This window comes from Equus przewalskii, chromosome 4 (assembly GCF_037783145.1).
Source record: "Equus przewalskii isolate Varuska chromosome 4, EquPr2, whole genome shotgun sequence".
Taxonomy (NCBI): Eukaryota; Metazoa; Chordata; class Mammalia; order Perissodactyla; family Equidae; genus Equus; species Equus przewalskii.
In genome coordinates this window covers 63,262,085-63,278,252 of record NC_091834.1, presented here as the reverse complement: position 1 = coordinate 63,278,252, position 16,168 = coordinate 63,262,085, and the positions used below count along the sequence as shown (strand labels likewise).

At 39.7% G+C, this 16,168-nt stretch overlaps 1 protein-coding gene across 5 annotated transcripts in view; it reads right to left on the bottom strand.

Annotated features, from left to right (window-relative positions):
• The window catches only part of BBS9 (Bardet-Biedl syndrome 9), a 422,371-nt gene extending 407,578 nt beyond the window's left edge, over positions 1–14,793 (bottom strand). For 3 of the 5 annotated variants that reach the window (XR_011539202.1, XR_011539203.1, XM_070616207.1), the window contains exons 1-2: positions 14,009–14,793; positions 5,732–5,854 (exon numbers count right to left, since the gene is read on the bottom strand). Coding sequence is in view for 1 of the 5 variants with exons in the window: in XM_070616207.1 (XP_070472308.1) it covers positions 5,732–5,843 (112 nt within the window). In the remaining 4 variants the exon portion in view is untranslated. Of the gene's footprint in view, positions 1–5,731; positions 5,855–14,008 lie in introns of those variants that run through there. The other 2 variants (XM_070616209.1, XM_070616210.1) reach the window with 2 other exon arrangements.
• Positions 14,794–16,168: the final 1,375 nt, after the last annotated feature.

Here is a 16,168-nt window from a genome sequence, read left to right as displayed (position 1 = left end):
GCAATGAATAATTTAAAATAAGAGAATGATAGATTTAAACCTCAAAATTTTCATCTCAGGGTAAAGAATAAAATTCTGGGTGTTCGGACTCTGCAGAGAGAATTACCTCTTATAGCAGCAAGGCTTAACCACTAAGAATCTAATTCAGGGATTCATTCTATTGGTTTTAAATTACTGTAACGAATGAGTTCACAGTCTCTCTCCGTTTCTTGCATAAAAGTAAAGACATTGATCAGAAACAGTGGGATTATACTGTTAGAATGGGGTTACTGGCAAAGTCTAGAAGGCTTGGAGAAGAACTTAAGCCTTCAAACTTCTAAAACACTCCCCACTGAGCTTCCTGTGTATCCTGTCACGCCCTAATCCTCATTTTCACTCACTAAATAACCAAGATTCAACTGCAACATAGCTCTATCCTCAGGGATAAAAGGAAGCCAGGAGGGCCAAGTCCACATGGTGACAATTTAACCCCTAGAATCAAAATGTGTATGCATTATTATTAAAATAGACAGTAAGACCATTATAGTAACCAGATCTCAACTAAAAGTCTAACTTTCACAGATTTCAAGCTCTGATTAATTAATATGGGATTCCCAGGAACAAAATGAACAAGCAACTCATTAAGGCCCTTTTTGTTCCCAGTGGCTCACTTATTTTCTTATTACTGAGCAGTACGCAATTGTAAGAATGTACCATAATGTGTTTATCACATTAAGGAATTTTTGGAAGTCTATAACCAAAAATATTCCAGGTCTATGAAAAAGACGACTAACTCAAGCTACCATATTAGACAGCCATGGCATCTCACCCATTCCCACACTTAAGTCAATTTACAGACTCAGAGCCACTTGAATAAAGACAAGCCTGTGTACAGACATTGCTGTAACACCACACACGCCTCATATGAATTTTCCTCAGATCCTTCCCTGCAGGACTGGTAGTCATTTACACAGGTATACTGAGGAAAGGGAAATACCCAAACTTTGTGAGGATACTAAATATTGGCTCTGAGTTACTACTAATTCTGGAAGCCCTGAAAGATACTGTTGCTGCCAGTTATGGAGACTGGGTGATAAATGCATTTTTTAACTTAATTCACCCAGCGGGAAAGCAAAGCCAACTTATGATTTCTCACCCAGTTTCTGAGAGTTTAAAGGAAATGTAGGGGCTGGTCCTGTGGCCAAGTGGTTAAGCTCATGCATTCCGCTTCGGCGGCCCAGGGTTTCGCCGGTTCAGATCCTGGGTGCGGACACAGCACCGCTCATCAAGCCATGCAGAGGCAGCGTCCCACAGAGCACAACCAGAAGGACCTACAACTAGAATACACAACTATGTATGGGGGGGTCTGGGGAGAAGAAGAAGGAAAAAAAAAAAGATTGGCAACAGATGTTAGCTCAGGTGCCAATCTTTAAAAGATAAAAAAAATTTAAAAGGAAACGTATTTCTGTAGAAAATGGTAGAATATCAATTTGGTTCTCTAACGTATACAGTGAGGGATATTTCATTGGGAGGGCTGTCTGGAAATCAATGGAACTCTATCTCCCCACCAGGGAGAAAATCAAAATCAATACCACCTAGGCCTGATTTGAGGTGGTTTCCAAAATTCAAGGCCAAAAGACTTAAAAATGCATATGTGATGATTCCTATCACATCCCTGTCTAATAACCAAATTTTCCAATATTGCAGTCTAGTGAGTCTTACAGAGTTAGAGCTGATCAGTATAACCTAAAGGGTAACTCCAAATTCTTCTGTTATTCCACATCTTGTCTTTCCTTGGAGCCAACTGATAGAACCCATCTGCTTGAATAGAGTTCTAGATCTTAGTAACACATTTTTCTCCTTTCCAAAACAGAGACAACAGAAATGGTTTGTTTTCACCTGACAGGGACAGGAGTATACCCTTACAGGTACTGCCACGATGCAATCTGCAGGACTACCTCATCATCTCTTAAGGGCCAAATGGGACTGAGAGAAGTATGAGTGAAACCCAGGGATCTCTATGGGCACTTCCCTGTACTGTCTGGATCAGTAGTAAATGAAACTACTACAATCTTCTTCAAGCAAGCATCAGTGTTCTAGATCCCTCAGGAAAGAAGCCCTAGACTATTCTCTGGTCCCTTCACCTCCAACGAAGACCAAGAACCCTAAGCAGACAGAAGGCTAGCGAAAATAGAGAAAAAAAAAGCTTAGTAGCATAGTTACACAGCCTGGTGACGAGCTGCAAAAAAGCGGAAGGTAGCCCCCAACATGACTTCTTTACATTACTATACAATTTTTCCTACTCCTTCAACTGAATTTCTAAAATTTTTCCTTCTCTTCTTCTTTTCCTCAACTATTATATACAGCTTGTGAACGCAGACTGTATGTACCACTTAGTCTAGAGGCAGCAGAATATTGGATCATGACCATGACTGAATGACAAGAAAGGGATATCACCCAGAGATCCTGGACTCGAAGGGCCAGGGCTCCCTGAAAGTACCTCTGAAGCAGTAGGTGCACATGCTTATCTCCCACTGCAGACAGGTAAGACCACGTGCATGTGCAGTTGTACTAGGGGTGGTTGCCCATGTTTGGTATAAATGCTGAGTAGCTAAAAGATAAACGTAGCTATATCTCAGTTGGTCTCAGGTGTTTTCTACTTCAATTCTTGTAATAAGCTCTCCCTCCAGCCACAGGTTGGCATGTAATCTAAGCAGGACCATTCAGATTCTCTCTCTCACCCCGACTCCCACTCTTTCTCAGAGTCTGAATCTTGAATTGAGAAGAGCTGGAAAGCAGGTACCACTTTAAATGCATGGTGTCTAATTTCAACTGGGATCTCAAGATTAGCGAGGAATCCTTCTTCTATATATCCAGTTGGCTTTGCTTAAAACAATTTCAAGACGCCTAATCCCATCCTTTCACTCTCTGATCACCTCAAAGAAAGCAGGGGTAAACTGACATTACTGTCTCATCTTCCCAACCCGACTTGTAAACTTCTCTTCATCTATATCCATTCTTACCTTCTTGCCTTCTGTTACAGTGAAAAAAATTTCTCATTCCTGTTTAACGTTAACCCTTCCATCTGTGCACCTGATCTCATCTCTGTCTTCTCTGTATCCCTGCTCTATCAAGTATATCCTCTACGCTACATATTGAATTTTTCCTACTTCTCTTTACCCTTCATTGTCCCCAGTCATCTTCCTCCCTTCTTCCCTTCACAGATAAATTTCCTTGAAGGGCCATAAACACTAAGTCTTCCCCACCACCCACTCCTTCACACACTGCAAATCTAGATTTTCTTACCATTGTACCCACTCATCGACCCTCACCAAGGACACTAATGAACCACTTGCTGCTAAATGGCATGGAAACTTCTCAGTCTTCATGTCACTAAACATTGCCTCCCAGGTACCAGCCCAACTGGTTCTCCTGCCTCTCTGGCTGCCCTTCTCAGAAGCTGTTACTGACTACCCTTCCCAAATCTCCCTCGTTAATGCTCAAATTCTCCAGCTTATGGTCCTAAGATTCTTTCCCTCTTATTCCAGCTTCTCTGCCTGTGTATTTTCATCCATTCTCAGGGCTTCAAACACAACCAGCATGCTGCTGACTCCCAAATGTCTACCTCTATTCTGCCTACTAGTCATTTCAATCTCAAACAGAGCATGTCAGAGCAAACTGCTCTCATTAACCTTCCAGTCCATAAGATCAACACTAAAAATTTTTAAACTTTAGTGTACCACCATTCAACTTTGGAGCTTGTCAAAAATGCAGATACCTAAGCCCTCCTCAAATCCCCCGCCCCTAAAGAACATGATCTTATAGGATCTTGTATATCTGGGATAGAAAATCTTCATATAGCATAATCACCCCAGGATATTATGATGCACATGGTCCAGGCTTTGAGAAATGATAATCAGTGTTTTTTTCTATGCGGGACATGCACATGGAATGATTTTTGTGTAGTATGCTTGGGAAAACAGGGGAAGCTGCTCACAGCTGGCCACAAATTAGGGGGAACAACATCTCCACATATTGATAACCCACTCGTGGCACCCCAGTGAGGAGCTCTAATAGAAAGGATGAGTGAACAGCATGTTATTCAGACAATCAGTAAGTATAGTTTCCAAACAAGTTGAGCTTTAGGTAGTTTAGGCAGAAGTGGGTTTGAAATTATTCTCTCTAGCAGGTATTTTTGTGGTATGACTCTTCTATATTGCCAAATAATAGGGGAATCATAAGTTTTAACACACAGTTGGGCAGGAAGCAGTGTTGATAATCTTCGAGGAACCTCTCAGGACACCCTCTGAATAGAAGGCTCTCCCATCTCCTATTAGTGGGGGGCAGGGCCCAGAGTTTCTATAGAAACAATTTAGTGGGTGCTCAGTACAGTTTAGTGCCTCCCACTCTTCTTTGCCAATATAATTTTCTCCTTTCACCTTGTCCCCCAGATTCTACTGTTTGCATTATAAGCAAGAGAAACAGAATAAAGAAAAATGTAAGGAGACAATATTTATATATACTGAACAGCAGAATGATTATAAGAAGTTTTCTTTTTAAGAGGCCAGTGACTATCTGGATTACCAAAAAAAAAAAAGCTCAAGACTAAAAATCCTAACCACATACAAATTTCAAATAGAAATGATATAGAACTAAAATGTGGGGCCGGTCCGGTGGCGCAGTGGTTAAGTTCACACGTTCCACTTCTCGGCGGCCGAGGGTTCACCGGTTAGGATCCCGGGTGCAGACACGGCACCGCTTGGCAGAAGCCATGCTGTGGTAGGGATCCCATGTATAAAGCAGAGGAAGATGGGCTTGGATGTTAGCTCAGGGCCAGTCTTCCTCAGCAAAAAGAGGAGGATTGGCAGTAGTTAGCTCAGGGCTAATCTTCCTCAAAAAAAAAAAACTAAAATGTTTTAAAGACCACTTAAAAAATAAGAAGATGCAAAGAGAAGCAAATAATATAAGAATAAGATAGAATGTTGTTTCTAGTATCATACTATGAAAATGAAAGCAATGATTTAATAGTTGTTTGCTACCAACAAATAGAGGTAGCATAATTTCTCCATTCTGGTATAAATGGCTTTCAGATTCAATTTTAAAAGAATACAAGTTTTCTTGCAAATAATTTCTAAAAAAGAAAATTGGGGGGGCCAGCCCTGTGGCAAGTGGTTAAGTTCACTCACTCCACTTTGGCGGCCAGGGTTCACCGGTTCAGATCCTGATCACCGAGCTACGCACCACTCATCAAGCCATGCTGTGGCAGCATCCCACATGAGGAACTAGAAGGACTTACATCTAGGATATACAACTATGTACAGAGGCTTTGGGGAGAAAAAAAAAACAGGAAGATTGGCAACAGATGTTAGCTCAGGGCCAATCTCTCCTGACCAAAAAAATAAATAAAGAAAAAAGAAAATTTTTCAAAATTCAAAATATTTTACTAGGTCTACCCTAAGAAACCTAATTTTGCAACAAATAAATTAAATGATGCCTTATAATATTTTTCTAAGTTCCAGCAAATAATACAACAGGATCAACACAAACCAGAAAAACACAAACAACAAAACAGAAGCAAGAACCACATTTATCAGCCTGCTACATTAATATTACTTATAAGGAAAACTATGTTCAAAATTAGGGCATAATTATGAAAGTTCGCTTAAGTTCTATAAAGTACATATTAGAAAAGTCATTTTTATTTCATCTCTGCAAAGCTTTGCTCCAAGATACAAGGTCATAAGTTGCTTACCTTGTCCATTTCCAGTATTGTCAACATCAGCCAAACACAAACAGCCTTGATCAAATTCTTCTTTTTCTCCCAGAACAGTAGACCACCAATCACGGGCTTTAAATAAAGACATTTTCGTTCACTCTAAAAAGAAAGCATTTATTTATAATAAAAATCCACTTCACATCATGAATAATGAATTAATTATCTCTTAAGGCATAGCAAATTAAATTTGGACAACTTTGAGAAAAATATTTCTATATTCAACTTTAATTTTTTGTATTTGATAGACATATGTGAAACCACAAATCCAAATGGGTGGAAACATTAACCAAACATTTTGCAATGCCATTGGAAAGTGAGGCTGAGAAATGATGCAGCTATTTTGGGCCAATTCTCTCTTCTGGGACACTTAGTAGACAACTGTACGAAGAAACAAAAAAACATATTCTTTGGAGAGTCAAGATTCAAATTCTAGCAGCGCTAGTTAGCACATAATTCCTTACCAAAATACCTACTTTCCCTTCAGTTTGGTCATTAGAAAGGCTGCAGCATCTTCTGTCACAATGAGTTGCTGAGAAGAGCAAATGAGATCAAATGCATCAAATGACTAACACCAGAACTGGTACATTACAGATACTTGAAAAGCATTTATTCCCTTTCTCCACTCTAAATGTACAAAGGCAAAATGGAAGAGGGAAATTCATACCAAAAAAGAATCAGGAAAAACAAGTGGTAGGTCCATTTATACCAACTGTGTGTCTTTGGGCAACCCACACAACTTTGTGCTTTGATTCCTTATCTAGAATGAGGATACACCAACCATACCCACCACTGAGTTACTGATATGGTGGATGTGAAAGCCCAATGGACCTTTTGAATTACAACATAGACATCACACACCCTGGGATTCCATGAGAGTTCATTTATCTATCATAAATGGTGCTTTCCTTCATGATACACCAATTTAAATGACAGGAAATGCAGTCAATTCTCCTTATTCAAAGAAGTTACATTCTATAAGGTTACAGCAAACACTGAATTAGCAAATACTGAACCATTGCTCCTGGGGGAATATAGGATTAGGTTCCTGCGAGCCTCTAGTTACAACACTTTCATCAACGAACCAGTATATGGCTTTGTTTGTGGTCTGTTTCAGTTTAAAGATATTTTATTTAATATATTGTTGATTCATTAACAATGAACCCAACAACCAAGAACACTATAACTCATATTTGAACTAAGCTTATCTAATACAAGAATTTTCTCCATAAGGTACACCTCAGCCTTCTTGTATTTAGGAACAAGGACAGCACTCCAGCATTACATTTGGGGACCATTTTAAACAGCAAAATCAAAAAAAGAAAAAAAAAAACCCAAACCACAGAGATGTGGAAAACATCCATGAAAAGGATACTTGTTCATAACATGAGAGCTAAAACATGAAGACATAGGGTCGCTGTGTTTGACATCAGCTGGGAAGTTCATGTCAAGTGACTCAAATTTGTTGCCACTCAGCACATGACTGTGAATGACCCTGAAAGCACCATGAGTATTGATTTTGGGATTATCAATAAATTTTATCAAGTGGGCAAACTCACAAATACGGGATCTGCAAATAATGAAGATCAACTATACTTTTTAAAATGTAGATCAATCTGCTTCTTAAAGTAGCCCTTCCACATAGGCTAATCATAGAAACCAAGGCCATTTGTTTTCATCAAGTTGGGCAAGAAATTAACTGAGAATATTGAGGTGGTGAAAAGCACAGACTCTAGAGGCAGTCAATGCGAGTATGAATCCCTGCTCCACTACATGCTAACCGTGAAACCAGGGACAACCAGAGGTTACTAAAAGTTACTGAACCTCTCTATACTTCAGCTTCCTCATGTATAAAATAAGGATAAGAACGATGTTGTGAGGATTAAATAAGAACACAGTAGAGGCAACCTAGAAAACCGGAGAAAATATTTGCAAATCATATATCTGATAAAGGGTTAATATACAGGACACATAAAGAACTCATACAGGGGCCGGCCCTGTGGCCGAGTGGTTAAGTTCATGCACTCCACTTTGGCAGCCCAGGGTTTCATTGGTTCGGATCCAGGGCACGGACATGGCACCGTTCATCAAGCCACACTGAGGCAGCGTCCCACATGCCACAACTAGAAGGACCCACAACTAAAAATATACAACTATGTACAAGGGGGTTTGGTGAAGAAAAAGGAAAAATAAAAAAAATAAAATAAAAAGAATAAGAAAAATAAAAGTTTAAAGAGAAAAAAGAACTCATACAATTCAATCAAAAACATTTTTTTAATGGGCAAAGGACTTGAATAGACATTTCACCAAAGAACATATACAAATGGCCAAGAAGCATATGAAATGATGTTCAACATCACTGATCATTAGGGAAATGCAAATCTAAACCACAATGAGATATCACCTCACACCCATTAGGATGGCTACTACCAAAAACCAGAGAAAATAACAAGTGTTGGCAAGGATGTGGAGAAACTGGAATCCTTGTACACTGTTGGTGGGAATGTAAGATGGTGCAGCCACTATGGAAACACTATGGTGGTTCCTCAAAAATTAAAAAGAGAAATTACCATACGATCCAGCAATTCCACTTTTAGGTATATCCAAAAGAACTGAAAGCAAGTTTTCAAATAGATATTTGTACACCCATGTTCATAGCAGCAGTATTCACAACAGCCAAAAGGGAGAAGCAACCCAAGTGTCCATTGTTGGATGAGTGGATAAACAAAATGTGGTATATGCACACAATAGAATATTATCAGCCTTTGAAAGGAAGGAAACTCTGACACATGCTACAACATGGATGAACCTTGAGGACATTATGCTACGTGAAATAAGCCAGTCACAAAAAGGCAAATACTGCATGATTCCACTTACATAAAATACCTAGAGTAATCAATTCACAGACAAAGTGTAGAATGGTGGCTGCCAAGGTTGAGGGAAGCAGCAAATGGGGAGTTTTTGCTTAATAGGTATAGAGTTTCAGTTTCGCAAGGTGAAATGTTTTGGAGATTGGTTGCATAAAAATGTAAACATTCTTGGGGGCTGGCCCCGTGGCCGAGTGGTTAGGTTCACGCGCTCCACTTTGGCGGCCCAGGGTTTCACAGGTTCGGATCCTGGGCGCAGACATGACATTGCTCGTCAGGCCATGCTGAGGCGGTGTCCCACATGCCACAACTAGAAGGATCCACAACTAAAATATACAACTATGTACTGGGGGGATTTGGGGAGAAAAAGCAGAAAAAAAAAGATCGACAACAGTTGTTAGCTCAGGTGTCAATCTTTAAAAAAAAAAAAATTAACTCAAAATAGATCAAAGACCTAATTGTAAGCTAATGTATTTGTTGTTGTTAGTGCCTTTGAGCCTACAGACCCTGTGTACAGAAGAGTAGAACCCTACTCGGTCTTTTTTGCACCATCTCTCACCTTCCGGTGCTATATCAAGACAATGCTCCACTGCTTATTCATAGGGTTTTCATGGCCAATTTTCTCAGAAGTGGGTGACCAGGTCCTTCTTCCTAGTCTGTCTTAGTCTGGAAGCTCCACTGAAACCTGTCCACCATGGGTGATCTGCTAGTATTTGAAATACCAGTGATATAGCTTTCAGCATCACAGTAACATGCAGTTGCAGCCAATTGACAGGTGGTGTGGTTCCCTGATCAGGAAATGAACCTGGGCTGGGGCCATGAGGGCACCAAATCTTAACCATCAGGCCACCAGGACTGGCAAGCTAATGTACAGCTAAAACTATAAAGCTTTTATAAGAAATTCTTAGAAGAATTCTTAGGAGAAAACTTAAGAGTAAACCTTCATGACCTCAGATTTGGCAATGGATTATTAAATTTGACACCAAAAGCATGAGTAACAAAAGAAAAAAATAGATAAAGTGGACTTCATCAAAATGTAAAACTTTTATGCTTCAAAGGACACTAATGAGAAAGTGAAAAGACTCAGTAAATGGGAGGAAATATTAGCAAATCATCTCTCTGATAAGGGACTTGATTCTGTGATATACAAAGAACTCTTATGATTCAATAATAAAAAGATAATTTAAAAATGAGCAAAGGATCTGAATACATACTTCTCCAAGTAAGATATACAAATGGCCAATAAGCACATGAAAACATGCTCAGCATCATTAGTCACCAGGGAAATGCAAATCAAACCCACAATGAGGTACCACCACTTACCCACTAGGGTTGCTATAATCCAAAAGATGGACAATAACAAGTGTTAGCAAGGCTGTGGAGAACCTCATCCTCGGGTGGAACCCTCATGCATTGCTGGTAGGAATACAAACTGGTGCAGCAACTTTGGAAAACTACAATGAGATACCACTTTGCACCCACTATGATGGCTAGAATCAAAAAGTCAGATAGAGAGGCCTGCCTGGTGGTATAGTAGTTAAGTTCGGCACATTCCACTTCAGCAGCCCAGAGTTCCCAGGTTCAGATCCCAGGCCCAGACCTACACCACTCATCAAGCCATGCTGTGGCGGTGACCCACATATAAAGGACAGGAAGATTGGTACAGATGGTAGCTCAGGGCAAATCTTTCTCAGCAAAAAAAAATCAGATAGAAACAAGTTTTGGCAAAGATGCAGAGAAATCAGAACTCTCATACACTGCCAATAGGAATGTAAAATAGTGCAACCACTTTGGAAAATGATGTGGGAGTTCCTCAAACACTGAAACATAGAGTGATCATATGATCCAGCAATTCCACTCCAAGGTATCTAGCCAAGAGAAATGAAACCATATGTCCACATAAAAACTTACACATGAATTTTTATAGTAGCATTATTCATGATATCCAAAAGGTGGGAATGACCCAAATGTCTATCAACTGATGGATATATAAATGCAACATGGCATATTCACAAAATGGAATATTATTCAGCAATCAAAAGTAATGAAGTGCTGATATATGCTACAACATGGATGAACCTTGAAAACACTATGCTCAGAGAAAGGAGCCAGTCACAAAGGACCCCATATTTTATGATTCCACTTATATAAAATGTACAGAATAGGCAAATCCATAGAGATAGAGAGAAAATTAGTGGTTGCTTAAGTCTGGTGGGGAAGAAAGGACAGGAGAGTTATAGATAAAGCGTAATGAAAATATCCTAAAATTGACTGTGGTGCAACAGAATGGTTGCATATGACTGAAGATACAAAAAATAACTGAATCATATACATTAAATGGGTAAATTGTATGTGAATTATATTTCAATAAAACTGTTATTTTTTTACGAATAAATGGTGATGGATACATGGGACATTGTTTATTCCTTATGCTTTTGTTTATGTTTAAAATTTCTCATAATAAAAATTAATACAATAAAGTTTCACTTTTTTTTAAGTAGGACACTCCTATATTTTGGCCACATTTAACACTCTATCAGAAGAAGAGTAAGTTAGCAAATTAAATTCAGAAGGTTAGCAAAATAAATTCTACCCTTTCTCCTGGAAGGACACGTCATCCCATGGAAAGAAAGAAAAATTAACCATAAATTAAGAGTTAAATAAAATGCTAATTCATTTTCCGAGTTCAGAAATGTATGGGCCTTGCCTTTAAGACATAAAGAAGCAGTTGGTGGGGATTCAATTATTGGCAAGTTAGGAAGAAGGAAGGTAAGGAACAATAGTAATAGGGCATTTTTCCGTTATGAAACCTGGCTTTTCTGTTAGAAAAACAAAAAGTACTCCAAATAACAAAAAATTAAATATGTATTAGTTGATAGTTTATTTGGTTTAGTTAACTGTCTTGAATTAAAACAAGAATTTGCATTTTATCCACTCTTCGTTCAACGTTGATTTCCAGCTCCTCACTGATTCTCTGTTCTTAAGTAAATGAAAAGCAAAAACCAAAAATCAGTTTTTCAATGACTATCATCTCCCTTCACTAGAAATGAAAATAATAGCTAACCTTTACTAATCATTTACTAAGTCCCAGGTAGTGTTCTAAGCGCTTTGCAAGTATTCTATTTTAATCTTCACAACAGAACTACAAAGTAAGTCCTAGGTACTATTATTCCGGAACCCCTGAATACAGAGAGGTTAAGAAGCCTGCCCAAGTGGTCACAACTAGCAAGTGGTGGAAGTAGCACCAAAACCAGGCTGTCTACTCTAGAACGCTAAACAAGTACAGCCACCCCACAAAGGCTAAAAAGCTACCATTCTGTTAAGATTAATTCTAATCATTGCAAGTTCAAACTGCAGGAAAGTACTTCATACATTCATGTAAATTTTTAAAGGATTAGAAAACAATAATGTGAAGGTTTTCACAGGCGCATACCTATAAATAGCCACAAAAGACTGATTTCTTATGCCTTATTAGAATAATAAAAACGAGATAATCTCTTTATCCCCCAGGCCCCAGAAATTCTCTTCTGCACTTAGCACTTGACACTTTCTTTTTTGTTTTTAATACTTACTTACATACATGCTATCTTCCCCACTAAGTTTACTCAGATTTAGTTTGATTTGAGATGTGGATGTTTTCACACCTCATTGGCCTAGTCCTACAATTTGGAAGGATGACTAGAAGAAGGGCTGAGGCAATGATAACCCCAGAATCCTGTGGAAGGAACATGTGGGTTAGAAGGGAGATTCTGGAATTAAGAGGCTAGGACCCTGAGGTTGTTCATACTTGGAGCTGAGCTTTCTCCAGGTCATGCTAGTGCTGCCTCAAATTTTGTAAGGTAGGAATCAGGTCTTCCAGTCCAAGAAAGATAACAAACGCATGTAGAGTTAGAAGAATGTTGCTTTTGAAGACAATATTATAAGGGCTCAGTGTTGGAATTTTCAATAAAAGACACAAAAGCAAAAGAGCACAGGAGAGGGAGTCAGACAGACCTGGGTTGCCTTTCTGACCCCACACTCCAGCAATGGGACCTTAGACAAGTCCCTCACACTCTAGTCTCCAATTGTTCTGGGCGGTAGGAGGATAAAATGGCCTAAAGTATGCAACTGCTTAGCCCAGTGCCCAACCCATAGGAAGCATTCAATAAATGTCAGATAAATGTCAGTTGTAATCCAGGAGTATTAAGAATAGTAGTGGTGGTGGTGGGCGTGGTGGTGGTGGAGTGCGTTCTGAGCAAGACAACGTTACAAATGCCAACCTCACCCTCTGAACTAAAGGCTTAAACGGAACAATCAAAAGACTAATAGTAATCTTTCACTGAAATGTTGTTAATCAGCAGGAATGTTTTATAATAACTTCATGTGTTTCAATAATTTTTGAGAAATATTTGAAAGTCTTTATTCTGAGGGATGAAACTTGCTACATACATCAAAGCGTGTAAACCTTGAAAAATTACTATATACTATAGATATTAAATTTTTTCCCTTCAATGAATGTTTCCATCAAAAAGGTGTATCATAAACCTAAGTGTGTAGTCATAATTTAAGGACAACAACGACACATAATGACACAAAATGAAAAATTCCTTTAACTCTAATAAATAACTTGTAAACTATTTACAACATTTTTTAAGTTTCTTTTTTAAAATTCTTCTAAATAATGGTTCAGCCTATTTACCCAAAAAAAAAACCCTAAGCGATTATTATCTTTACATATTTCTAACAAGTTAGAAAATCTCTCCCTTTCTGAATGCAAGCAGACTTTAGTTAGGACTCATAGTTCCCCCGGTCCCCGCCCCCAACATATTCAAGTTGTGTATGTGTGTGCTATGGTGTCTTTTTAAAAATAAAAGTGAGATGGCCAAAAAACTATGAAATTCTCCAGGAAATTGGAGTCAAATGCAGGACTTGATTGGGGAAGGGAGATGCTGATAAAATCAGCTCAGTTCATCTAAACTGCTGTGGTCGGCAATACAAAGAGAGAAGCAGCAATAATCCTATTGCAAGAAGGAATTAGAGGGTATTAGTACATGCATCCTACTTCAGTCATAGGCTGAGAACTGCTTTGACCATTTGCTCACAAGACCGACTGAAGTGTCACAGGAGGAGGATGCTCCTGCACCACGTGACATTCCTAAATGGAATCTTCAAAAATTCTATCACCCTTTCCCGAAAATGTTCAGAAGATCTCATCCACATTGTGCTCGTAGCTGTTTTGTTTTGGTTTTTTTGTTTGTTTGTTTTTAATACAAACATTCTTCCTAAGAAACCTAACACCTCATATCCCCAAAACCATTACATGGCATCAGAGGATCTATCTTGCCCACAAAATAAAACACAGAAAGGGCATTAATGCATCCGATGTTTAATTCCAGACACAGTTTCTTACCTGATGCCGAAGCAGGTGGGTCCAGACCAACCTTTCTAAGAACGCTCTTTCCGCAGGTTTCCCTTTAAGAATTCCTGCCAGGGTCCCAGGGCTGGAACGACCAGAGCAAGAACAGAGGGTGCAGAGAAAAGCAACCCTTAGCTTCACTCCTCCCTCTAGTTCTCCTGCTCCAACTTGTTCCACGTCCCGGGCAAAGAGAGAGCCTCACCAGGTAGCACCACCAGCTCCACAGAGTTGGAGCGATCCCCCTAAGGAGCTCCCCTGCATCCTTTCTCTGTCACTCCCGGAGATAAGCAGGGGAAACGGCATCAATCCCTCGGAACAGACCAGGCAGGCGAGAACCACGGCAAGTCCTGCTGCTCACGAAGAGGAGGAAATGATGAAGAAGGCAGTGAGTGAGATGTAGTAAAAAAAGGACAGCAGCGGCGGAAGGGACACCTCCCCACTCTCGCCTAACTCCAAGCCATCTTCGCCCTGTTGTCATAGCACTTTACAACGAACACTACTGCGCAAGTCAGATGGCTGAGCCCCGATGCCTTCTGGGGGTTGTAGTCCAGAGCGACTGAGGAGGGTGGAAGGCGGAGGACTTTTTCTGAGTGGGCCGTGGTTAGAATCAGATTTCGACTGGGCAAGGCTGGAATGAACCAATGCCTGGTCCTCAGTACCAGACACAGAGAATTAATACAATTCCCTTTTCTGCCCTGGGACACTTCCTCGGACCCAGGCTGTGAGGAAGACCTGCCTGCTGCCTTCGCTGCGGACGCAGGCCACGCCCCTCCCGCTCCTTCCCGTCCCCACCCCTCGGCGTTCGTGGGTGGGGCTTTCCGCGGGGGCGGGGCTCGCGCGGAGGGGGCGGGGCGTCAGGGGTTTGGAGACACGCCGCCGCAGGCAGGCGCGTCGCCGTTTTCGGCGGCCGGGACGAGCGTGAGGTCCAGTTCTTGGGCCGGGCTGCCGTGGCGACGGTGGGCGCGGTGGCGAGCGCGAGTGTGTGCGCCCCGATGGCGGGGGTGGCGCTGGCCCAGTACATGCTTACCTTGGAGAGGAAGACGGGGCGGAAGACCAAGATCATCGAGATCGTGGGGCATTTGAACAGTTTCCAAGTGTTTATTTTTTCCAGGTGAAAACAGTGCTGCTGTGAAGTTACTTGTAGACGTCTCCTGATCACATGTGCTAAATACTCTCTTAAATGTATACCTTTAAGTGGATTTCCTGGTATGCAAATATACAACTTTACAATTGAACTGTAATAATGCCAGTTTTTTTAACTTTTTTTTAATCTTTGCTTTCAGATTCACCGTAAGTATAAAACTCAGTCAGTCCCCAACACTTTTGTTCTTGCTTTTTTCACTAGATTTTACCATAGGCCTTAAATTTCTTGTTTTTCACTATCAACTTACATTCCCGCTACAAAATGTAATTCTAAATTATTACATTTCTTAAAGATAAGAGAATTTCATGAAAATCATCAATACCATTAATCTTTATTACTTTGATATTACTCTGTCACAATATTGGTTATAAAAATAAAAATGGAAATTCCTTGGATCGCCTATTAAAATTCAAATTATTGAAACGTTTTGACTAGAAAAAAATGTTCATCACATGGCTGAGAAAAAGTCTAAAAAATGCCATTTGATATTTTTATAAACAGAAAATATTGGAAGGAATTTTCACAAAAGTATTAACAGTGGCCATTCAAAGGAATTAGCCATTTAATTTGTCCTTTGCATTTTCAACGTTTTCTAATATTTATGCAATGGCCATGTATTACCTTTGCAATTAGAATAAACATTTAAAAAATAATAGAATAATAGAATAAAATACTGTATGAAAATTATCTTAATTTGTTAATTTATGTTTCAACGTTCTAAGAAATACATCTGCTTAAGAAAAAAATCTCTGTGACATAAGAAGCTTCTGAAAGCTTGTGATAGCCAAATTCAACCTATTTCAGTGACACTGTGGGAGAATATGAATACTATTTGCTGGAAAACCTAAGGTAATTCGTCATTTGTAGCATGAGAAGTTTGTTTTCAGCAGCTGGTGCCAGAATTCCTATTAATGAATGTGATAGTTTACAAAAATAGCTGTAGTTTTTTCCCCATCTTTATTTGCACATTTCTTTGTAATATGACTTTGCAGCTCCACCCCTTAACCTGG